We start from the raw sequence: 24,560 nt of genomic DNA, 5'->3' as shown, positions 1-24,560 counted from the left end.
GCCACACCTTTGCCAACAGCCTTAAAGGCAGCAGGTCTTTGTGCCAAGGCCTCCTCGGGCAGTTTTCATCAGCTAAGCACACACAGCTTCCCCGAGGCCCTCCCCCTGCCTCCTGCGCCTGTTGCTGTGACCTGCCCCCGACCCTACCTGGTGGATCTGCCTGGGGACTGCACACTCGTTTCAGGCAATCAATACTTTTTTTCCTCCCCATTCATCCTGACCTAATTTCTCAGTAGCCTTTTATTTCTCATCTTGGAAAACTGGGGAGGTTTTAAGGAGGAGAAGAGACATTCTTGGGCAGCACTTATAAAGCCAGCCTTAAATTCCATGAAGATTGAAATAGCAGGAGATTTCTTATTAAATGGAGAGTTCTCCAGGCTTATCGGCAGGAGATATTGCTGGAGGGCTTCTCTCATATCCCAGGGAAGATCCCTTGAAAGTGCTTCTTCTGGTTGGCAGGGGAAGGTGGGGTGAGCCATCAGGGAAGTGGGGGCTGCCACTGATGCCCTGTGACCTCTGATCCTTCATTCCTGGCCCAGACTTTTGGGTCAGGGGTAATCCTTTGCAAAGCCAATTTATCAGAGATGGGAATGCCTCCTCCTTGTGGGGCAGGTGTTTGGTACTCATAGGGATCATGGTGAACACGGCCCCAAATGTTATCACACTGCCAGGGAGACAGGCACTGTCTGGCACGACTGGCTATTCTGTTCTGTGTAGAGCAGAAAGAAAGAAGTAACTCAAGGGAAGAAGCAGTTAGTTCTGATGAGGGGAATCACAGAAAGCTTCCTGGAGGAAGTGGCCCTTGGACTGGGCCTTCCAGGAAAGGTGCTCTGGACTAGATGCAGCTGGGAAGTAGTTGGCCATGGCTGCTTATGGTGGTTTGGGTTCTGAAAACCAGACCCTGAGTCAAGGGTTCGAAAGCAAGTCTTTGATCTGGCTGGAGATCTGGGGCCTGGGCTTCCAGCATTGGAATCTAACCTCCTTTCACTCCAAGCTGGGGAAACGCTGAACTGGAGTCATGTACTCATTGACTAAGAGGGGTGTCCCCCTTAGGCCTTCATTGTCAAGGACATCAGTGGGGGATTTCTTTAGAGGCAGTGGCTGCTGGATAGCCAGTAAAACAAAGGAGAAATATGAAATGCAACTTTGGTCTGGAACAGAGGTTCTCAAACTCTAGCAGGCATCGGAATCACCCGGAGGGCTTTTACCACACGGAGTGCTGCAGGGACTTACTCCCAGGGTTTCTGATTCAGTGGATCTGGGTGGGACCTGAAATTTTGCCTAGCAGGTTCTCTAGTGAAGCTTAGGTGCTTTAAGAAGCACTCATTCACCCCAGGCAGGGCCTGGGTCTTTCCTGGACGGCTCTGGGTGTCCTGAGTTGTAGGTGAGGATGACGTGGTGCTCTGATGACTGTGGCTCTGGGTGTCCTGAGTTGTAGGTGAGGATGACGTGGTGCTCTGATGACTGTGCTGTGTCACTGCTTTGCCTCTCCCGGGCAGCCAGGGCCTGGAGGTGGCCAGGAAGTTTACCTGGACATCTCTCTGGCTCCTGGAAGCACAGGCATACAGGGCCTGGAAGCAAAGGTGAGACCTGCCCAGCTGTAAGACCAAGGATGCGCCTCCAGGGTCAGTGGGAGCATGACAGGGAGCCCAGGACAAAGGGCGGTGGCTGAGAAATCCACCCAGCTGCCAGTCCATTTGCTGAGCCTCGGTGGTGGTGACCGTAGCAGCCAGGGCAACTGAAGGAGCTGAGGATTCCTGTGATGGGGACACTCCCTTCTGCCCTCCTTCTTACACCCAGGTCAGAGAGAGGCTGGCCGCCCCAAGGTCCTCATGGCTGGAGACTGGGATGGGTTGTGTTGGGACGGCTCTGAGCCCCTTCCTTCTGTCCTGCTTCCTTCTCTCCTCTTCCAGCTTCCTCGTAAGCCAGGGCTGTGTCTTCCTGTTGCCTCCTTTACAAAATGGGGGTGAAAAGAGCAGCGCAGGGCTGGCTGCTCTTTGTCTCCATCCAGAGCCTGCTCCTGATCTGGTGTCTTCCTGTTTTGGGCCATTTTAGTCCAAACCAAATCCCTTACCTCTGAAATCTGATCCTGAACACCAAAAGGAAAAGGACAATCTGCCTCCTTCTCCAGTGGTTGCCAGACTTGGGTAAGGAAAGCCTGAGGTCACGGGAGAGTTGACAGCTTTGCGTTTGAGTCCAGAAGAACAACTGCACAAGGTTAGAACTGCATTGGAAGCTTTTGTTGGCAGCTACTTTGGAGGCTTTTGTTGACAACCCAGCTTTATGTTAGTTTTTGTTTTGCCTGTTTTTAAAAAGTTTACTGTAAATAACCACAGTGACAGCAGAGGAGGTTGGTCCTCATCTCTTTACCTGTCAACATCACTCTTAGGATGATGGCTTCATTCAGGGCATCACAGTTTGGTTTTCTTAAAAAAATAGGCTAGGTGTGGTTGCTCAAACCTATAATCCCAGCACTTTGGGAGGCCAAGGCAGGAGGATTGCTTGAGCCCAGGAGTTTGAGACTAGCCTGGGCAACATAGTGGGGCCCTGTCGCTACAATAAATAAAAATAATAATAATTAGCCAGGCATGGTAGCACACCCCTGTAGTCCCAGCTGCTTGGGAGGCTGAGGTGGGAGGATTGCTTGAGCCCAGGAGGTGGAGGTTGCAGTGAGCCTTGATTGTGTCACTGCACTCTAGCCTGGGTGACAGAGCAAGACCCTGTCTCAAAAAAGAAATTTTTTTTTGTTAAGGTTATGTTCATTGAGATATAATTTACATACAGTAAAATGTATTTTTTGTAAGTATACAGTTCAAGTTTTGACAAATAGTCATGCAACCATTGCTACTTTTAAGATGCAAAACACTGCCCTCTGTATCTTAAAAATTCCCTCTGCACTTTTGCAATCTGCCCTTTCCCCACCTTCAGTCCTTGGCAGCCACTCATCTCTTTTCTGTCCCTGTAGTGTTGCCCTTCCCAGAATGTCATATGAATGGTTGTGTAGTATGTAGCTTTTAGAGTCAGGCTTCTTTTGATTAACGCAGGGCATTCCAGCTTCCCCCACACCCTGTGTGCGTCCGCAGTTGTATTAGTCATTCATCCCTTTTCATTGCAGAGTAATACTCCATCATAAGGACATAACACAGTTGTTTATTCATTCCCTAGCTGCTCTGAACAGCTGTGTGCTGGTTTTTGTTTGAACATAAATTCTCGTTTCTCCTGGGTAAAATACCTAAGAATGGGATTGCTGGGTGGTATGGCAATTGCATGTTTAGCTTTATAAGAAACTGTCAAACTGTTTTCTGAAGTGGCTGCATGACTTTGTATTCTCATCAGCAGTGTTTGAGAATTCCAGTTTTGAGAATCCAGCTGTATCCTTGCCAGCATTTGGTGGCATTGCTTTTTATTTTAGCCATTCTGATGGGCATATGGTGGTAAAGGAACTTCATGGTTGTCTTCAAATGCTTGCAGGTCTATTGCATACAAGAAATCCAGTTGTTCCCTGTGGCCCTTAGGGGTTAGATCAAGGGTCAGTGGAGGGAATGTCCAGGGACAGATTAACTCAGTAGAGGGCATAATTTTAGGGAGAGAGATAAGATGGGCTCTGCTGGGAAGTAGTGAGCTCCTTTGCTGTAGAATTTGGTCTTGGTGGCCATTTGAGGGATCCTGACAACCATTTGGATGGTAGGACTGCATCATTTTCAGAATATCTGTCAACCTCTAGATGCAGGTAAAAAGACAAAAACTTCAGTTGAATGGGGATTGAGAGGATTTTCTGCAACCCTTGCTGTTCTTTTGGAACTTCTGGGCGTAGCACATCTTGAGATTGGTCATGAGGTCCCCTGTGGCCCTCCTTGGCCCTCCCCATCCCCCAATTACAAAAGGCCGGAGGCATCGGCTGCACTTTCTGCTGGGTCTGAGAGCCTGGTGTGTGATGGATCTTGGGTCTGGTTGACCTTACTTTCTGTATGTGTCCTGTATGCTCAAGCCTTTGGGCCAAGAGAAGTGGAACAAGAATCCTTCCCTATTAGGAGGCATTGTTGTGGAGTGGTTGAGGTGTTGGCTCTGGCGTCAGAGCTGAGTGTGCGTGGGAATCCCATTTTCCTAGCCATGTAGTCTTTCTGACGTGTTTCTCAATCCTAGCACAACCCCAGTAGGGAGCTGTGGAGATTAATGAGTTGAAGGTAGAGTGTCTTTAGCACAGAACCCAGTGCTTGGGCAGTGCTTGGCACATGTCATTGCTACTTTATCTGTGTGGCCAGCCACCCCCAGGTCCTCATGGCTATAGACTGAGACGTCTGGAGACAGAGATGGGGTGTGTTGGGATGGCTCTGGGCCCCTCCTTCTGTCCTGCCGCCTCCTCTCCTCTCTCCAGCTTCTTTGAAAGCCAGGGCTGCATCTTTATGTTGCCTCGTTTACACAATGGGGATGAAAATTCAAAATTTCTTGTCTCCCCAAAGGCAGGTTACTGGGCCTGGTGGTGCTTTTCTGTTGTGAAACTGGACATTTGATGTTTCTCTGCTATTTCTTGAACTTGACTATAGCATAGAATAGCCATTCTGAAAGTGTGGCCTGATGTCCCTGAGGTCCTTTCAGAGGGCTCGTGAGGTGAGACTGTTTTCATAATGATACTAGGATGTCACTGGTCTTTTCTGCTTCCATCCTCACATGGGTGTAGAGTCTAGTTTTCTAAAGGTTCCATCCTGGGTGTGTGACATTACACAGAGATGAGACTCCAGCTGTCTCTGTGAAGCTGGATGTTAAACAGCCTGTGTAACAAAATGCAAAGCAATGATGCTGTTCCTGCCGCATTGCTTTGTTTTGTAATGGAAAGGGTGGTTAATGTCTCATAAAAAATCTTATGTCAATATATAATGGAGTTTTGATTTTTTAAAAAATAAATAAATATTTAAAAATTCTTCTTGGTTTTAATTTCTAATCTTGTAAATTTTATTAGACATAACGTCTGTGAACAAGAGCTCTTTGGAGTGCCAGATAAGTACAGAGGTCCTAAGATCCAAAAATGTGCAAGTTTTGAGGTTAATACCTTGGGTTCTAGGATCATTTAGAGGTCCATATTCCATATTCCATAGCTCTGTGACCTGGACACACTATTTAACCTTGGTAAGATTGTGTTTCCTGATGTGCAAAATGAGGATAACAGTGATATCTACCTTATGAGGATCGAAATGGGATAATGTATGAAAAGCATTTCAAAAACTGCCAGGCATGGCCGGGTGCGGTGCCTCACGCCTGTAATCCCAGCATTTTGGGAGGCCAAGGTGAGTGGGTGGATCACCCACTCCTGAGGTCAGGAGTTTGAGACCAGCCTGGCCAACATGGTGAAATTCCATCTCTACTAAATACAAAAAATTAGCCGGGCATGGTGGCGCATGCCTATAATCCCAGCTACTTGGTAGGCTGAGGCAGGACAATCGCTTGAACCCAGGAGGTGGAGGTTGCGGTGAGCCGAGATCGCGCCACTACACTCCAGCCTGGGCAACAAGAGTGAAACTCTGTCTCAAAAAAACAAAACCAAACAAAAAAACCCAAAACCTGCCAGGCTTGCATTGTGTGCTACTGGTGGTTGTTATTTGGGAGGCAGCGAGGCATGAGGGTGAAGTGCATGTGTTTAGAATCCAGACTGCCTGGGCACTTGAGTCAATTACCTAACCTTGCTGGGCCTCAGTTTATCACCTGTGAAATGGGGACGATGTTATCAGTACACACTTGTGAGGTTGTTGTGAAGGTGAAATCAATGCCTGGAACATAACCTCCCCCTGGGCTTGGTTAGAGGTTGAGTAGCAGGCACGTTCAAAGGAAGCTCCACTTGTTGGAGAGTCAGGTAGGTTATGGTCAGTCAGATGACTCAGCACCATCACCCACCTGACCCACAAAACTGCTGGGGGAAGCAGTGAAGCTCAGGGTCTCTTGGTGGAAAGGTGTGGGAAGGCTTCGAAGCTGCAGAGGAGACCCCTTTGGGGAGAGGAAATGCTGACCCCTGGCCTCACCGCCAAAGAATATTTTGACCCCAAAGGTGCGGCCTGGAGCAGAGAAATCCTGGCTGTCGTGGTGCTGGTGGCTTTTAAACACAGTCTGTGTTGCTTAATGACAGGGACACATTCTGAGAAATGCGTTGTCATTTGGTAATTTAGTTGTTGTGTAAACATGAGTGTGCTTACACAAACTTAGATGGTATCTACCCCATACCTAGGCTACACGATATGGCCTGTTGCTCCTGAGCTGCAAACCTGTGCAGCATGGTACTGTACTGGCTACGGTAGCCAGTTGTAACACAATGGTAAGTATTTGTGTGTCTATACATAGAAAAGAAAAGCTGCAGCAACAGTACAGAATAAAAGATAAAAAATGGTCCACCTGTACAGGGCACTTACATGAATGGAGCTTGCAGGACCTGAAGTTACTCTGGGTAAGTCAGTGAGTGCGTGGAGAGAGAATGTGAGGGCCTAAAACATGACTGTACACTGCTGTAGGCTTTGTAAACACTGTACACTTAGGCTATATTCGACTTACAGAAAATATTTTTCTTTCTTCAGTAGTAAACTGTAGCTTACTGTAACTTTTTTACTTTATAAACTTTATATTTTTTTAACTTTTTGACTGTTTTGTAATAACACTTAGCTTAAAACACAAACACATTGGGCCGGGTGTGGTGGCTCACGCCTGTAATCCGACCACTTTGGGAGGCCAAGGCAGGCAGATCCCTTGAGCTCAGAAGTTTGAGACCAGCCTGGGCAACATAGCGAAACCCCGTCTCTAACAAAAAATACAAAAAAATTAGCTGGGTGTGGTGGCACATGCCTGTAGTCCCAGCTACTTAGGAGGCTGAGGTGAGAGGATCGCTTGAGCCCAGGAGGCAGAGGTTATAGTGAGCCGAGACTGTGCCACTGTACTCCAGCCTGGGTGACAACAAGACCCTGTCTCAAAAAAACAAACACACACAAAAAGAATACACACAAACACATTGTACAGCTGAATATTTTCTTTCTTTATATCCTTATTCTATAGGCTTTTTCTATTTTAAAAATGTTTAATTTTTTCGTACTTTTTTTGTTAAAAACTAAGACACAAATATATTCATATATTAGCCTAGGGCTACAGAGGGTCAGGATCAACAAGACGTCATTAGGTGACAGGAATTTTTCATCTCCATGGTAATCTTTTAATTTATTTTTTTAGAGAGAAGTTCTTGCTTTGTCACCCAGGCTGGAATACAGTGGTGTGATCTCGGCTCACTGCAGCCTTGACGTCCTGGGCTCAGGCGATCCTCCCACCTCAGCCTCCCAAGTAGCTGTGACTCTAGGCACGTGCCACCACACCCAGCTAATTTTTTGGTATTTTTTGTTAGAGACGGGGTTTCGCCATGTTGCCCAGGCTGGTCTCAAACTCCTGAGCTCAAGGGATCCGTCTGCCTTGGCCTCCCAGAGTGCTTGGATTACAGGCATGAGCCACCACTCTTGGCTAATTTTTGTATTTTTTGTAGAGATGTGATTTAATCTTTTTTTTTTTAAATACATATTTCTTTTGTTTCTAACTCTATTATAATCTTATGGGACCACGTCCTACATGTGGTCCATCATTGACTGAAACGTCGTTACGTGGCACATGACTGTCGTGCATTTCAGGGGGTGCTGGAGTCAAGTGGTTGGGGTTCCACAACCTGAAAAGACTGAAAAGCACAGCACTGGGAGTTGAGGATCCTCCTCCCACTGTGGTCTGGCTTGTCATGCCTGGCCCTGAGCTCCCTATCCTCTCTGGCCCTTCTGGAAGGCCCCAAGCCACTGCTTTTGTCTTGGGTTGGGGGACTCTTGGTTTGCATGAACATTTGACCAACAAGGATCAGTGGGACAGGGGTGGTCAGGACAGCACAGAGAATCAGAAGACCTATCATGTCCTATGCCCTTTGTGCGTTGTGGGTCCAGTGCGGAACAGACACTGTGTCCCCTGACACGAGTCAGCCTGCCAGATCCCATCCACAAATTGGATGGTTGCTGTGAGCTCCTCTGACCCCAACAAGGGTCTCTAAGGGTTGATTGAGATATCAGGTAGACATATTGACAGGGTTCAATATAAAAGCACCATGGATTAGTCTCTTCTCCTGGGATGAGGTGCTTTCTTCCTAGAGATGGATTTGGATCTTATCAGAGGTGGTGGTGGCAGCGGTGGCTGTTGCCTGCTAGGAGCATAAGGTGTGGGGCTCCCTGTAGGACACTCAGTCCTAGGGTGGGTGATGAGGGCTGGTGAGGGTTAAGTAGCCTGGAGGCATCAGGACCAACTTGAATTGCGTCACACTGACCTCAGCTGGGAGCCAGCAGCCCTCCTCTTAGCCTGCACGCCTGGGCTGGTTGGGCAGGTCTTTCAGGCGGGTGGACGGCTTGCAAAAAGGGAGCCGTGCACTGTCCAGCCCTGGTCGAGGAGGGCGGGGACACGGCCCTTGGGCCCCAGCTGCCCTGGTCCTTAGTAGCGTCATTGGATTTCAGGTGTGCCTTTCTCCTCGAGCCATGCCTTCCACTCTCGTCAGGGCACAGGTTGGTCTGTCCTGCTCCATGTGCCAGGCTTAGTGGTGGGTAACAGCTGATATTTCCAAACCAGGGGAGGATGCAAGGATCACGGCCAAAACAGTCGCATCCTGGAGGTGTGAAAGCCAGGTTGGGGAGAGAGTGCGCGTCTTTAGGGTCCTTGCTGGGGCGGTTACTGGGGGTTGTTGAGTGCTTGGATGCTGGAGCCAGATGCCCTGCACTCACTTTCAGTTCTACCTGCTACCGTCTGTGGCTCAGTGTTCTCATCTGTGAAAGGGGAATGCTAAGAGGACCCACTTGTTGGGTCACGAATAGCTAACACAAGCCAACAGCTCAGAACAGCACCAGGCGCCTCGTGAATGCCAGATGAACACAAGTTCATTTTATTATTCCCCTTCCGCAGGCACTACCGGGAAGGCGCCGTCCCCACCACCCCTCCTCACTGACCGGCAAGTGAATGAGAAGGTGGAGAACCTCTCCATTCAGCTGCGGCTGATGACCCGGGAGAGAAACGAGCTCCGCAAGCGCCTGGCCTTTGCTACGCATGGCATGGCCTTTGACAAGAGGTAGTAATTGCGCCGTCTCCCCTGCCCAGGCCCCATGGTTGGGATTACTACCCCGATGCTGGTGCTGTCACCCCCAAACACCCCTGGCTCCTGGGGGTCCAGGCTGCGCTGCCTGAGTGTCCCCTTTCCCCCACCTCATGTCCAGAAATGCTTCCCAGGGGCAGGACCCACAGGCTTCTTGTGGGGCAGGTCCCCATCCCATATGTGGCGAGGCCCCTGATAGTGGTGTGCTTGTGTGCAAAGTCAGCTCGTGTGTGTGTGTGTGTGTGTCCCTACCACTGTCTCCTAGACCTGCCTAAGTTGAGTGAAGCTTTATGTGGTTGGTAAACATATTAATTGTTCCCTGTCACACATGTGTTTTATTTGTTTTTTGAGACGGGGTCTTGCTCTGTTGCCTGGGCTAGAAGGCAGTGGCACAATCATGGTTCAATGCAGTTTTGACCTCCCCGGCTCAAGTGAACCTCCCACCTCAGCCTTCCAAGTAGCTGGGACTATAGGTGTGTGCCACCACGCCCAACTAATTTTTTTTTTTTTAATTTTTTTGTAGCAGCAGGGTCTTTCTTTTTTGCCCAGGCTGGTCTTGAGCTTCTAGGCTCCAGTGATCCTCCTGCCTTGGCCTCCCAGAGTGCTGGAATTGCAGGCGTGAGCCACAGTGTCTGGCCCCACATGATGTGTTTTAAACAGAGCACATTGTACCTGGTGTCTTTGTTGCTTTGAAGAAAATGTTTGCCGCTTTTGTTGTGATTTAGAGGTAGATACCAGGGAAGGGTGGCCCATAGGGTGGGGCAGAGAGAGTCTTTATCTACCTGCATGATCTAAGAGGACTTTCTGGGAAGGAGGAGGGCCAGAGAGTGGTTTATCCTTTAGCTCCCATGCTGGTAGAGGTCTGGAGGGGAGAGGGGCTTGGTGTAAACACTTCAGTTTCACCTCTTTCCTTCAGGAGTAAGGGTCTATGCCTCTGCACTTTGTGCCTCTGGGATTATGCCAGAGCTGCAGAGCCTGATCCCTGAGCTTGTGTTTATGAGGATATGCCCCTCAGTCAGCTGGCCCGAAGGCAGGATGAGTGAAGACGTGGATGTGCTAGCACATGAGAGTTGGCACACTATGGCCCACGGGCCCACTGCCTGTTTTATAAATGAAGTTTTATTGGAACACAGCCATGCTCATTGGTTACAAAGTGTCTGTGACTGCTTTCCTGCTACAAAGGTGGAGTCGAGTGGTTGCAACAGAAACTATGTAGTGTGCAAAGCCTAAAGTATTTACTGTGTGGCCTTTTGCAAAAAAAGTTTGCTGACCTCTGCTCTAGAAAAAGGGTCCTTAAACTTGAGCATGCCCCAGAATCATCCACAGAGCTTGTTAATGCACAGATCATTGCCTCTCTTTCCCTCCCTTCAGAACACCTGACTCAGGAGGGCTGGGGCTGGGGCTAGGCCTGAGAATGTCTATTTGTGACAAGTTCCCAGGTGATACTGTGCTGCAGGTCTGGGAACCCCACTCTGAGATCACTGCTCATGGCCAGTGTTCTTAACCTTGGTTGCACATTGGAATACCCTGGGGAGTTTTTAAAAAATCCTCACGTTTGGGTTTTATCCTCAGATATGCTAATGTAATTGATCTGGGCATTGGTATTTTAATGTGTACCCAAGATTGAGAGTCATTGTTCTAAAGAGAGGAGAAATTTCTTTTCTTTAATATTTTACTTTTATTTATTTATTTATTTAGTAATTATTTTTGAGACAGGATCCTCTCTGTTGCCCAGGCTGGAGTGCAGTGGTGTGATCTCGGCTCACTGCATCCTCGACCTCCTGGGCTCAAGTGATCCTCCCACGTTAGCCTCCTGAGTAGGTGGGACTACAGGCGCATGCCACCACACCAGGCTAATTTTTGTATTTTTTTTGTAGAGGCGGGGTTTCACCATGTTGCTCAGGCTGGTCTCAAACCCCTGGCTTCAAGTGATCCACCTGCCTCAGCCTCCCAAAGTGCTGGGATTACAGGCACGAGCTGTCACGCCGAGCCTACAGAGAAGAGACATTTCATCACAGGTTTCTGGTGGACTCAGACCTGTTGTACAGACTCCTGGAAGCTCCTGCAGAACAAGTTGGCACCTTCTTAGCTCTCCAGGCCCATGCAGGTTGCTCAGGCAACCACGGCTCCCTCCATCCTAGGGATTCTGATTCTGTGGGTCTGAGTGAGGCCAGGACATCTGAGTTTAACAAACACCCAGGTGTGTGTGGTGCATAGAAGACCAGTACTGGGGAACCACTGGGCTGGCCTAATCCAGGACCTGGCTCCCCTATCCGTGTGAATCCTGGGGCCTGTGTTCATGGGGCCATTCGCTCTCTGGGCCAGGCCCTACCACAGGCTGAATCCTGACTATGAGAGGCTGAAGATCCAGTGCGTGCGAGCCATGTCGGACCTGCAGAGCCTGCAGAACCAGCACACCAACGCCTTGAAGAGGTGTGAGGAGGTGGCCAAGGAGACTGACTTCTACCAGTGAGTGAGGCCTGCTTGGCCAGGGCCTCCAACACCCACAGACAGCTGCCTTTGCCCTTCTTTTCTCTGGACTTAGTAGCCAGGGGTTCTGGTTCTAGTCCTGTCCCTGTGCAAGCAGCAAGCAGTCTGCCTACAGCAGGTGGATTTGTGCCTTTGGGCCTCAGTTTTCCTAAGTGTAAAACAAGGCTATTAATCCTTCACATCTTATTGCCAGCTTCAGAGACCTGGCAGGCATGAAAGTGATTCAGAACATGCAGCAGGGCTCAGGCAGGCCTCTGGGTCTCTGTCCAGGGGCCCTACTGCAGCTTCTTCTTGTAGGGTAGGCCCAAGAGGTGTTTCCCTTTGGTCTCCCAGCATCCCTCTGAGGGTCTTTGCCTGCCCACCTGCTGATATCTGTCCAGGCCCCAGTATTTGGAGGCACTAGGTCTGTACCAGAGGGGCCTGTCTCCCTTCCCTGGAGATACATGTGCCCTTTTTGGTGTCAGGTTTGTAAGTGGTGATTTGGATGTTTCTGGAATTGGGCTGTTAGCAGGTTTTGGCTTGCCTCTGAGTGCTACAGACCTACCTGCCATTGGCTCCTGTCCGCTGTATCTACGGGAAGTGTTGGGACCTGAGGCTGGTGATGCCCTGGGGTGGGGCAGGGTGTGAGGGGCTGGCTGGGGCTCACTGAGCATGTACCGGGTGTTTCAGCACACTCCACAGCCGGCTCCTGAGTGACCAGACTCGGCTGAAGGATGACGTGGACATGCTGAGGCGGGAGAATGGGCAGCTGCTGCGGGAGCGAAACCTGCTGCAGCAGTCGTGGGAGGACATGAAGCGGCTCCACGAGGAGGACCAGAAGGAGATCGGTGACCTCCGTGCCCAGCAGCAGCAGGTAGGCCCAGCCCCTGGAGACTGGCCATTTCTCCCAAGTAGTCCTCATTCCTTTTAATGGAGAATAGTATTGAGAAGTAAATGCTGGGCCGGGCACGTTGGCTCACATCTGTGATCCCAGTGCTTTGGAAGACCAAGGTGAGAGATTGCTTGAGATGAGCCTGGGCAACATGGCAAGATCCCATCTCTACAAAAAAAAAAAAAATTAGCTGGACATGGTGGCACACCTGTAGTCCTAGCTACTCAGGAGGTTGAGGCAGGAGGATCATTGGAGCCCAGGAATCTGAGGTTATAGTGAGCTATGATCATGCCACTGCACCCCAGCTTGGGCGAAGGAGTGAGACACTGTCTCTGATGAAAAAAACACAGCCAACCAATTGCTGGATGTGCTTGTAGCTTGGGTTGGCACTGTTTCTCGGCCCTCTTAGTGGAAAGAAGTAGGGAGTAGCTAAGTGTACACATACACACAGGCACATATACATACATACATACACATATGTATATCTGTATTTCTATATCAGACAGGTAGATTGAAAGCCATGAGTTCGCATTGACACTTTCAATTCTAATCCAAGACCACAGGTTCATTTTGGTTTCCACCTATTTTATTTTTGTAACTTCCTTTAAAAACATCAGTGACAAGGCCGGGTGCGGTGGCTCACGCCTGTAGTCCCAGCACTTTGGGAGGCCGAGGCAGGCAGATCACGAGGTCAGGAGATCGAGACCATCCTAACATGGCGAAACCCCATCTCTACTAAAAATACAAAAAATTAGCCGGGCGTGGTGGTGGGCACCTGTAGTCCCAGCTACTTGGGAGGCTGAGGCAGGAGAATGGCGTGAACCCGGCAGGCGGAGCATGCAGTGAGCCAAGATTGCGCCACTGCACTCCAGCCTGGGTGACAGAGCGAGACTCCGCCTCAAACAAACAAACAAACAAACAAACAGTGACAAATGTGATTCCTGTTATTTTATTTATTTATTTTTTTTGAGACAGAGTTCGCTCTGTCACCCAGGCTGGAGTGCAGTAGTGTGATTTTGGCTCACTGCAACCTCTGCGTCCTGGGTTCAAGCGATTCTCCTGCCTCAGCCTCCTTAGCAGCTGGGACTACAGGCACATGCCACCATACCCGGCTGATTTTTGTATTTTTAGTAGAGAGAGGGGTTCACCATGTTGTCCAGGATGGTCTTGATCTCCTGACCTCATGATCCACCCACCTTGGCCTCCCAAAGTGCTGGGATTACAGGTGTGAGCCATCACACCCAGCCAATTCCTGTTATTCTTAATTTGTTTACTTGGTCAATCCCCCATGTGTAGCTGCCTCCCATGCCCTCTGCAGTCCCCCATCCCGTTCCCATCTCCTCCTGACCCTTTGTGGGCTCTTCCACCCCATGCCTTCTCTCTGTCAGGCCTGGTCTCCTCATGCCATGCCAGGACCCACTCCTCTTTCCATGCCAGCTGTGATATCCCCTCTGGGGCGACCTGCCCTAGTGTAGGTCCTTGTCTTGCTCTGCTTTGCCTAATGGCTTTAAGGTTTAATTGTTTAGATAAAAGGAGTATTCCATATTCCAATGAAACTGTATTCCACTGAAAAACTTGCTTCTGTTGAAAAAGTTGCTGTTTATTTTCCTTTCTCCGATATTGATTGAGGTTTTATGTGGAGTAACCAGGGCAGGCTCAGCAAGAGACCCTAAGATGGATATACTTGGAGCTATTAGAAGTATTTTTTGTGTGCCCTCTGATTAGGGGAATTGGTCATGTGAGGTCAGGCCCAGTGGCTGGGGCAAAGGTTGGTATTTAGCCCATAGGTCTTGACTGAGCCTTGGTAATGGAAAGCCGGCAGCAGGAAGACTGTCCCTTCTCGCACCTGCTGCATGGCACAGAGAAGCTGTGACAACACGCTTCCCACCCTTTATAGATTCAGGAGGTGGGGGTGGTGCTCTTGGAGCATTTCTCTAAGGATGAAATGAGAGAGTAGAAAGTGCCGTGCTAGCTCTGGTCAGTACTGCCCACAACCCATTCCCCCTGCAGGGACCCTTCCTTGTGCCTGTCAGTGGAGCTTCCTGGAGCAAACATTTAAAGACTGTAGGTTTTCAGTTTCTAAAGAGGCAAAAATATTTTTAACCTCAAAAGAAATCCTTTGGAGGAATCTTGCGTGTGAAGCAGGTAAGGATGGCAGTGCTGTGTCGAAACAAAGCTCCCAGGAAGCTGCCCGAGGGGATGGCCCTCTAAGGGTTTGAGCCCCTTCTCTGCCCTGGGGTGCGTGGTAACTTCCCCCACCTGAGGGCAGGCGGCCTCTCCCGGCCTTCACCTGCACCCTGCTGTGTGCTTTGTTTTCTTGCTGTTTTGCCTGCCGGCAGTTTGTTCTTCTTGGTCTACGCTTGGCTCAGGTAACATTTTGCCTTGGGGTTTAGTTTGGATTCTGTACTTCCTTGAGAGAGTCATCATTTCAGAGGTGTATGTGGCTCCACCTCGGTCCAAGGGAAGCCCCACAGCCTTGCTAGAAAGCGCGAGGTTGGCACATCTCAGTGTAGGAGAATTGGTCTGTATGGCTGTCATGAAGACACTGCGTAGAAGGCACTGCGCCGCGTGCCCGTGTGTATGAGGCACTCAGTCAGTGTTGTGGTCGTTAATGATATTATTCTAATCCTGTCAAGTCTGAGTTTAAATCTGCCTCATCCAGGATGTGTAGAAATTGGGACCTGCATACGTTGTGGGTGGGAATAAATGATACAGCCACTGTGAAAGGCAGCCTAGTGATTCCTCAAAAAACTAAACAGAGCTAACAGGTGACCTCCCAGCGACACTCCTAGGTGTGCACCCAGGAGAACTGAAAATATACGTCCACACAGAAACTTGAGGTGTGAATATTCATAGCAGCCCAAAACCGGTAACAACCCAAAGGTCTACTGACCGATGAATGGATAAATAAAATGTGATCTATCCATACAATGGAATATTATTCAGCATAACAAGGAATGCAGTACTGATCCATGCTATAGTGTGGATGAACTTCAAAAACATGACAGCCAATGAAAGAAACCAGCAAAAAGACCACAAACTATGATTCCAGGTACATGAAATGTCCACAACAGGGAAATCTATGTAGACACAAAGCAGATTTGTGGCTGTCTTGGGCTTGGGGTTTGGGAAGTGACTGCTGATGGGTATTGGTTTCTTTTTGGGGTGATAAAAATGTTCTGGAATTAGATAGTGGTAGTGGCTGCACAACTTTGTGGATTCATAACCTTGTGAATATATTAAACACTGAATTGCACACTTTGTGTGGTATGTAAATTATAACTCAGAGAGGAAAAAAAAAGACTCAGAATTTCACCTTGTCATAAATAGAGAAATCCAGGCTGGGTACAGTGGCTCACACCTGTAATCCCAGCACTTTGGAAGGAGCAGGAGGATCCCTTGATTCCAGGAGTCCAAGATCAGCTTGGGCAACATAGACTATCTCTACAAGAAATTGTTTAATTGAAAATATTATTTTTTTAGAAAGAGCACTCTGCCCTCAAGAAGCGTAAAGTTTCCTTGTCTCCCATTCTCTGACTTTCTTGAGCACCTGCTCAGCTTTACAGACATTCAGACTGAGGTCTCCCTCCCACCCCTGTCCCCCTCTCCCTTTCCTGTCTGCCTCACAGGGGAGGGTCTTCTTCCCCCACCTTGCAGCCCATTCCCTGCTCTCCTTTTCCTACCGTTGTGGTCCTTGGCAGCAGGGGCGGGGGTGGGGATGCATCCTGGTCATTGGGGTCCCCCAGGTCAGTTCAGCTGGACCAGTGCCTCTCAGCAAACGCCACCTCCAGACCCCACCAGGAGAAGAGGCCTGGCTGCCACAGGGAGCAGGGCTGGGAGCATCTCAGAGCTGCTGGGCGACCAGCCCCGCGTCCTGGCATCCTGGGCCCCCTTGCCTTCATCAGGCGTGGGGTGGATGCCTGGCTGTGGGATGCTCAGGTGGCAGTAGGCCAGCAGCAGAGGAAGCGGGGATAAGGGGATGGCCACAGGCTTGCTCCCCGCTGGGCCCAAGGGCAAAGGTCAACCTCTCTGGACAAGGGCAGTTTTGTTGCCGGGTTCCTCCCACGCCTTGTAAACTTGAAGAGGCCCTTGCAGGGTAAATGGTGCTGTTTGACTTGCATGTTTGCTTGAGGGATTTGTGGGGCTTCCCGGCCCTCTGCATGATTTATCTCAGAGGAAATGAGGCAGCCCTAGGGGAGGGGGCGCCATGGTTGAGAGCAGCACACAGGTGTTTTGTCCATATGTGTGTTTTGCTGGGGAGGGCCTCTGCCTGGCATCCCCATCTCTGGATTTGGGCAGTCCGAGTGCACCTTCTTGGATTCTTCTAGGCTGTGTCAAGAATGCCCAGAAGACCCTGACAAGGCTTGGTTGGGAAATCTAAGTAGAGGGTGTTTTTGCATCTTTTTTCTTTACTAAAATAGTGTGTATTCTTTAGTTAAAATAGAAAAAAAATCTTCAACCAATGTGGGCAGCCACCCACCTCCTCAGATCCAGCCTAGCTTTGTGGAAATGACCATCCTCTGTGTAAACCATTGGGATGGATGTGTATCCTTGCAGATTTTTTTTTTAATGTCACATTTAATACCCATATAGTTTTATTTTTTATTCCCTGAAACCTGCTTTAAAAAAAAAATACTACAATATATCATGGGTTTCCTTACATTTTCTGTGAATTTGCACATACAAAAAGGTCCTTGCTTGTTTTGTTGTCTGTCAGGTGTTAATCGAATTCTGTGTGGAGCGTCTTGGTGGTCAGCATCTTCCCATGTTACAAACCATGTTTCAGTGGACACACATGTCTTTGTGTTCTTTTGCACACATGTTTTGAAGTTTGAGCCTTACAGGTAGAATTCCTGGGACCAGGGCAGTGCACATGTTCTCCTAGGTCCTGCTAATCTATTTGGGAAACCTCTCAGGCCCCGAGAGTCTTCTCTCTCCTCCTCCTTGCCCTTTCCCCTGTCTTTAAAATATACTTTCTCTTGTAATTCATGAAAGTTGATTTTCTTGTCCCAGGTATCCTGAATGAATGCCCTTTGATGGGCCTGGAGGAAGGAAGAGAGGAGAGGGGTTTCCTGGTTGCTGAAGGGCATCCCTTACAGAGAAGCCCACAGAGGAGTGTTCTGACCAATGTAGGGTACAGGTAGGAGGGTTGGTCTCTTCCTGGCCTCCCTGCAGGGAACAGCTTAGACTGTGGCTGTCTTTGTGCCTCCCCTGTGCAACTTACACCCATTTCTCCTAAGCCCCTTGAACTCACAGGCCAACTGTCCCGTGCTCAGGCTGGAGGGACATCATCTCTGAAGACTGCTGCCTGCCTGAGTGGAGAAGTTGACTCTCAGGCCAGGCTCAGGGGCTCACGCCTGTAATCTTAGCACTTTGGGAAGCCAAAGTGTGTGTATCACTTGAGTCTAGGAGTTCAAGACCAGCCTGGGCAACATAGTGAGACCCCCATCTCTACAAAAAATAAAAAATCAGCCAGGTGTGGTGGGGCGTGTCTGTGGTCCCAGCTACTTGGGAGGCTGAGGCAGGAGGATCACTTGAGCCTGGGAGGTTGAGGTTGCAGTGAACTGTGATCACTTTAATTTTAGAATTCTGGGCCAAATTTAAATAGTCTCTCTTCATTAGCTTTTGCTGGGAAGCTAAACATTTGACTGTAGTTAGGTGTGTGTGTGTGTGTGCACTTGTGTGTGCACATGCATGTGGAAATACCTACCAAGAACATAATCCTCTGATGGCGAGAGGGAAAAATTCTAGACCAATAGATTTAGTTTTTTGGATTCTCCGGAGTTAACCATGACCTGGTTCCCCAGCTTTGTTCAGAGGCTGTTGGTTACATAGTACAGGCCTGGCACTGAGTCCTGTTTGTAGAGAAAGGGTGAGAAGTGTTTGGGGCCTGCGAGCGTCTTTGAGTATCTGGATGCTGCCCTGTGGGAACAGGTTATTCTGTTTGACTCCAAGGCTAGAGTGAGAACCGGAGGTTAGGAGTTGCAGGGAGGCGGAGTAGCTCCTGGTGAGCACGACCCTATCCCAAGGAGCTTTCACTTGTGGAGCAGGCCGAGGGTGGCCGTCATCGTGGTGGAAGCAAGCAGTACGGGGCCTGATCTCTCTCTCTCGGTCTTCTGACCCGAGGATCCTACCATGTTATGAAGGCTGGGGGAAGCAGCTGAAAGGACCTCAAGGTCTGTGACCCACCCTGTCGCACTGGGAATTCGTGGCCCACTCTCACGGCCCTTGCTGGCAGCCTGATTCACACGGCCCTGAATCATCCCTGGATTGTCACACAGGCCCGGATCCAGGCCCCTCAAGGTTAGCCGTTCAGGGGACTGCAAAGAGGCCAAACCATGGTATAGACTCCTGATTCTGCCGAGCACTTGTGGAGGTGGGCTCTGCGGGCTACCACCCAGAACCGGGCTTTGTGTCATTTCAAGGCTGCCTTTGGAATGAGTTTGTTTCTGAGCTGGGAAGGCGGGAAGCCGCTGCAGGAGAGCGTTGGCTGGTCTCCCCGCGGCTGCCACCTTGTGGGGAACTCAGGCAATGACAGCCTCCTTTGTTCCCCAGCAAAGCAGACTCATTTGGAGCCAATGGGGTTCTCACTTGGCTTAGGGGATGTTTGGACAGTAAAACATTTGAGGTAATTTTTTTTTTTTTTGAGACAGAATATTGCTCTGTCGCCAAGGCTGGGGTGCAGTGGCACAGTCTTGGCTCACTGCAACCTACGCCTCCTGGGTTCAAGTAATTCTCCTGCCTCAGCCTCCTAAGTAGCAGGGATTCCAGGTGCCTGCCACCACACCCGGCTAATTTTTGTATTTTTAGTAGAGACAGGGTTTCACCATGTTAGCCAGGCTGGTCTGGAACTTCCAATCTTGTGATCTGCTCACCTCGGCCTCCCAAAGTGCTGGGATTACAGGCGTGAGCCACTGCACCCGGCCTGAAGTAATTTTTAATTGGCATTTTTGAGGTATTGCTCACCAATCAGGGCAATCCAGTTTAGATGCTGGACCTTTCCAGATGTGGGTAGAAGGCATTGGTTGACCAGATGTCAGGACTGTCCTTCGCTGACCCGGTATAGTCATGGTGAGCCCATTCTTCTTCTTTTTTTTGAGACGAAGTCTCGCGCTTGTCACCCAGGCTGGAGTGCCATGGCGTGATCTCGGCTCACTGCAACCTCCGCATCCTGGGTTCAAGCAATTCTCCTGCCTCAGCCTCCCGAGTAGCTGGGATTACAGGTGCCCGCCACCAGGCCCAGCTAATTTTTGTATGTTTAGTAGAGACAAGGTTTCACCATGTTGGTCAGGCTGGTCTCAAACTCCTGACCTCAGGTGATCCACCTACCTCGGCTTCCCAAAGTGCTGGGATTACAGGCATGTGCCACTGTGCCTGGCCAGGGCTTTTTTTTTTTTTTTTTTAAAGAAAGATTTTAGATGTAGAGTGGGCACTGTCAGTGAGGTTCTGTTTCTCAGTGTGCATTCCTGTTTTGCAGCAGTGATGCCATTTTACAAAACAGTGAAGATTTTGACTGCCTGAGATACCTGTGTACTGCTTTTTAAAATAAGTTCTGTATTTTTGGTGTACTAGTAAGATTTCCCTTGAAAGAAAATGTTCTGCTTTAAAAATAAATAAAGGAAAAAGAATGAGCCTGAAATGAACCAATCCTCCCTCCCTCTCTCCCTCCCTCCCTTCCCTCTCTTTCTCTCTCTCTCTTTCTCTTTCTCCTCCCCTTCCTTCCTTCCCTTCTTCCCTCCTTCCCTCCATTTCTCCCTCTTCCTTGACTTCCTCTTTAAGAGTCTACAGTCCTAGAATCTAATGCTTAGGTCTTAGAGGAAGACCTTACTTTCTTGTTGCTATGATTCTGACTTTTCAATTAAGCCCTCTTTTGCTTTTTGTGTTTTTCGTGTTTATTAAGAGCTGACCCTAACTCCAAAGGTTCTGGTTCTCTAGGCTGCAAACACTTGATAACCCAGGCTGCCACTGAATGAGCCAGGGGATTCCTCGGCTGTTGGAGCTGGAAGGGCCAGACAAGCTTTCCTGGTCTAGCCTGGGCATTTGAGGAATCCGGAAGCTGAAACCCAGAGAGGTGGAGTGACTCACCCCAGGGCTCAGCTCCCATGAGGTGCTTAGCCGAAGCCAGCAGCCCCCCTGGCAACCTCTTAACTCATCTTCTTGGTTTGTTTTTTTCTCTATAACAGCACCCCAAATGAACTTTAGTGCCTGTCATTTAGAGTAGAATGCTGTCTAGCTTAAAACCCTCCACAGCTTCCTGTCTCACTCAGGAGACAGTCTTCACTGTGAGGCCTGCGGCCATGGCCACCCCCATGCCCACACCCACTTCTCCAGGTCCCCTTTGAACCCACCTCCTCCTGTTCATTGGGCTCTTGCTACTCCGCCTTGCCCCTCTCTTTGTCTCTAGAACACGCCTGCAGGCCCTGCCTCTGGGCCTTTGCCCCTGCCCTCCCCTCTGCCCGGTGTGCTCTCGCTGCTCTTCTTCATTTGCCTCTGAAGTCACCTTCTTGAAGAAGCCTCTTCAGCCTTAGCCTCCCTCACAGACCTCCACTCTGCTGCTCAGATGGCTCTCTCCAGCCCATTATTCTGTTTTATTTTTTATTTTCTTGATAGTTCTTACCTTGCTCTGAAGTTACTTTATTTGGCCTATCTGTGTGTCCACACCCTCCAAATTAGGATAAAAGGCCCACAGGGCACAGCGTCTTTCTGTCCTGTCTGGCATCACCAGCCCCTAGACCAGTGCTAGACATATTAGGTACTTGCATGGGATGCGGGGGGACCCTACACCATGGAGGGTCACCCTAGGGCTTTTGAGAGTCTTTAGGTCCGATTTACATAAGCTGATTCTGGGCTATGTCACTTTCTGGGAGGACTCACAAGATTCAGTATGTAATTATACTCAATGGCTGACATTTATTACAACAAAAGTACACAGAGCAAAGTCGGCAAAGGGGGAAAGGCGCGTGAGGCAAAGTCCAGGGGAAACTGGGCCTGAGTTTCCAAGAATCCTCTCCTGGTGGAGTTTCACCGGATGCACTTAATTCCTCCAGCATGGAATCACAACAACACACAAGAAGTGCTGGCCTCCACGGAGGCCCATTAGAGACTCAGTGCTCAAGTGTCTTATTGGGGGCTGGTCATGTAGGAACTTCTGCCTAGCATGTACCCAGATTCTGGACTCCCAGTAGAAAGCAGGTGTTCAGCATAAGCCACTTTATTTGTACAGGCTCAGTACCAGAGCTGCTTATATCACCGGAAGAAAAGTTTTACATCAGCCTAGAGAACTGTTTACTGTTCGGGTTCCTAGACGCCATTCGGTAGGGTCAACCTTGCAAACCGGCCTTTCTAAGGATATAGAAGTCTCAGGTCAGCTGTGTTAACTGTTCTGCACAATACTTAGTAAATAGTTGTGACTGAGTGAATCTAAATGAATCAGCCCAGTGTGACTGCAGGGCCTGGAGAATTGGACCTCAAGACTCTCAAAAGCCTTAGGGTGACCCCCCCCCCCACCGCCTTGTCATCAGTCTCACCCTCAGATAGACAAAAGTGAGAGTGGGAGGTCTCCTCCGCCACCTCCCGCAGACCCTTGGTAAGTGAAACTGTCTGGTCTCCAGGTGTTGAAGCACAACGGGTCATCCGAGATTCTCAACAAACTGTATGACACGGCCATGGACAAGTTGGAGGTGGTCAAGAAGGACTATGACGCCCTTCGGAAGAGGTACAGTGAGAAAGTCGCCATCCACAATGCAGACCTGAGCCGTCTGGAGCAGCTGGGGGAGGAGAACCAGCGGTTGCTGAAGCAGACAGAGATGCTGACCCAGCAGAGGGACACGGCCATCCAGCTGCAGCACCAGTGCGCCCTCTCCCTGAGGAGGTAGGGCTAGGGCCATGGGGGGCCGGGGGCAAATGGGTTCTATAAGGTTCCCAGCCACCACCAGGGGAAAAGCATGAGTTATTGTGCTTTTTCAATCAAAAAATGCTTCTGACCAGGAAACATTTTTTTTTTGACACCGAATCTGTCTTGGGAATCGTGGCTCCCTCTTCCCATCTGAACATCCCTGTTTACCTTCGGGTTCACGGACACCATTCAGTGGTTAGCCTTGCAAGCGAGCCTTTCTGAGCGTGTAGAAATCTCAGGTCTGCTGTGTTAACTGCTCTGCACAATACTTAATAAATACTGGTGTGTTCTGAGCATCCTGTTTCTTTGGTCACTGTCATGTGCCTCTCCCCTCTGTGGCAGTCACCCACCTAGCAAATAGGAAAGTTAATTATCTGGGGCATGTGTCTTCTGTCATCTTTAGAGATGTGATATATGCCCTCAAACAGTGTTTTGTAGAGGATGTGCCTGTGAATCACCAGTTCTCTGGGGCGTGTAGCAGTTTCACATGAAAAGTGCTCTTTGGGGATAAATAGGTTTGAGCATTGCCAGGTTGAACCCAGACAGATGTCTCTGCTGCAGGACTTCTCAGAGCCTTCAGCATGGTGTTGTGCAGTAGACAGACTCTCCAAGAGGGGGCCAAGATGCAGAGTTTCCCAAACACAAGTCATCAGATAATATACTTTTTTGGGGGTAATGGAGCCCCATGCAGAACCGGTGTCTATGGAGCACACTGAGAATTGCTGGTCTGGAGCCATGGGCTCTGATTTGCAGGCTGCCTGTGTGGAAGATGCCCCCCGGCCTGGAAGGACAGAGCTGTGCTCTTCGAGCGAACTTGATGACCTTGTCACAGGGCTGTACTGTTCGTATCTGTGAAATGAGGCGGTTTGACTAAATGATCGTTAAGGCCTCTTTATGCTGTTATCCTGGCATTGTTTTGTTTTTATTATTTTAAAAAATTAATGTGGCTTGACTGTGGGAGAAATATGCTGTTGTTTCTAGTGGAGTGGAGGGCATGAAGTCCTCAGTTCAACTCCTGGCATTTGTAAAGGGCTGAGAAAAATTCCAGGTCCGGGGGCACTGGTACTCTGTGACTTTTCTCTCTTGGGGGTAGAGAGAGTGACTTCACTTGAAACTTCACGCTTGACTGTCCAGCACAGTAGAGCTGGCGGGAGGCAGCAGCGCAGCCGGCCACTGACCGGGCAGGGCGCCCGCCCCTCCCACATCTCGCCACCTCTCTTGCCAGGTTTGAGGCGATCCACCATGAGCTGAACAAGGCCACGGCGCAGAACAAGGACCTGCAGTGGGAGATGGAGCTGCTGCAGTCAGAGCTGACCGAGCTGAGAACCACGCAGGTGAAGACAGCAAAGGAGTCGGAGAAATACAGGGAGGAGCGGGACGCTGTGTACAGCGAGTATAAGCTCATCATGAGTGAGCGTGACCAGGTCATCTCTGAGCTGGACAAGCTGCAGACCGAAGTGGAGCTGGCCGAGTCCAAGCTCAAGAACAGCACATCTGAGAAGAAGGCGGCCAATGAGGAGATGGAGGCGCTGCGGCAGGTAGGTGGGTGGGCCGGTGGCTGGCTTTCAGCCTCTCCTACAGCGTCCCGGGAAGAGGGGCTGCAGAGTGCGTGGTGTCCGGATTAGAAGCCTCTCCTGAGTTGGAGTCAACGGCTTCTCACTGGAGGCCTAAGTGCAAGCTGGGTTATCAGACACTGCCTGAGCTCATGCTTAATGCCCAGCTCTAGTCTGGATTACAGGGGACAAGGGGGGAGGGAGACCCAGACACAGTCGTGGCTGCCCGGAGCTTACATACCAACACTCACACCCAAACCCATTGCTACGTAATTGCAGATCAGTCCCATGCTGAAAGTCATTGATATCTCAAGGACTTGCTTATTATGAAGCAAGATACCAAGGCCAAGTTCCCAAAGCCATAGATACGTTAGGCCTCTTGTGTCTGGAAGAGCACCCTCAGGGGCCCTTTTTCACCAGCAGTGTGCATCTCACGAGTCTGCTCTTGAAAAAGTATTTCACGCTCCTGCTGGGAAGATGTGCTAGTAGGCTGAGCCCAACATTCTTCTCCTAAAGCCTTGCTCTCTGGGGGCCACACCTCCAGGATTGGGGGGCTGGGATGTTTGGTAGCACTAGATTGGGCCACCTAGCTCAACTCCTGGGTGGCCAATGTGGATTTTC

At 49.8% G+C, this 24,560-nt stretch overlaps 1 protein-coding gene across 2 annotated transcripts in view; it reads left to right on the top strand.

Moving 5' to 3' along the window:
* Positions 1–24,560, top strand: part of DLG5 (discs large MAGUK scaffold protein 5) — a 135,917-nt gene that overhangs the window by 60,613 nt on the left and 50,744 nt on the right. Inside the window, exons 3-7 of one of the 2 annotated variants that reach the window (XM_008965579.4) lie at positions 8,944–9,106; positions 11,468–11,599; positions 12,290–12,473; positions 22,103–22,362; positions 23,612–23,924. In XM_008965579.4, the coding sequence (XP_008963827.2) occupies positions 8,944–9,106; positions 11,468–11,599; positions 12,290–12,473; positions 22,103–22,362; positions 23,612–23,924 (1,052 nt within the window). Of the gene's footprint in view, positions 1–8,943; positions 9,107–11,455; positions 11,600–12,289; positions 12,474–22,102; positions 22,363–23,611; positions 23,925–24,560 lie in introns of both variants that reach the window. The other variant, XM_008965578.4, reaches the window with a different exon arrangement.

The sequence above is a fragment of the Pan paniscus genome, chromosome 8 (genome assembly GCF_029289425.2).
Source record: "Pan paniscus chromosome 8, NHGRI_mPanPan1-v2.0_pri, whole genome shotgun sequence".
Lineage (NCBI taxonomy): Eukaryota > Metazoa > Chordata > Mammalia > Primates > Hominidae > Pan > Pan paniscus.
This window is presented reverse-complemented; position numbering and strand designations above follow the sequence as displayed.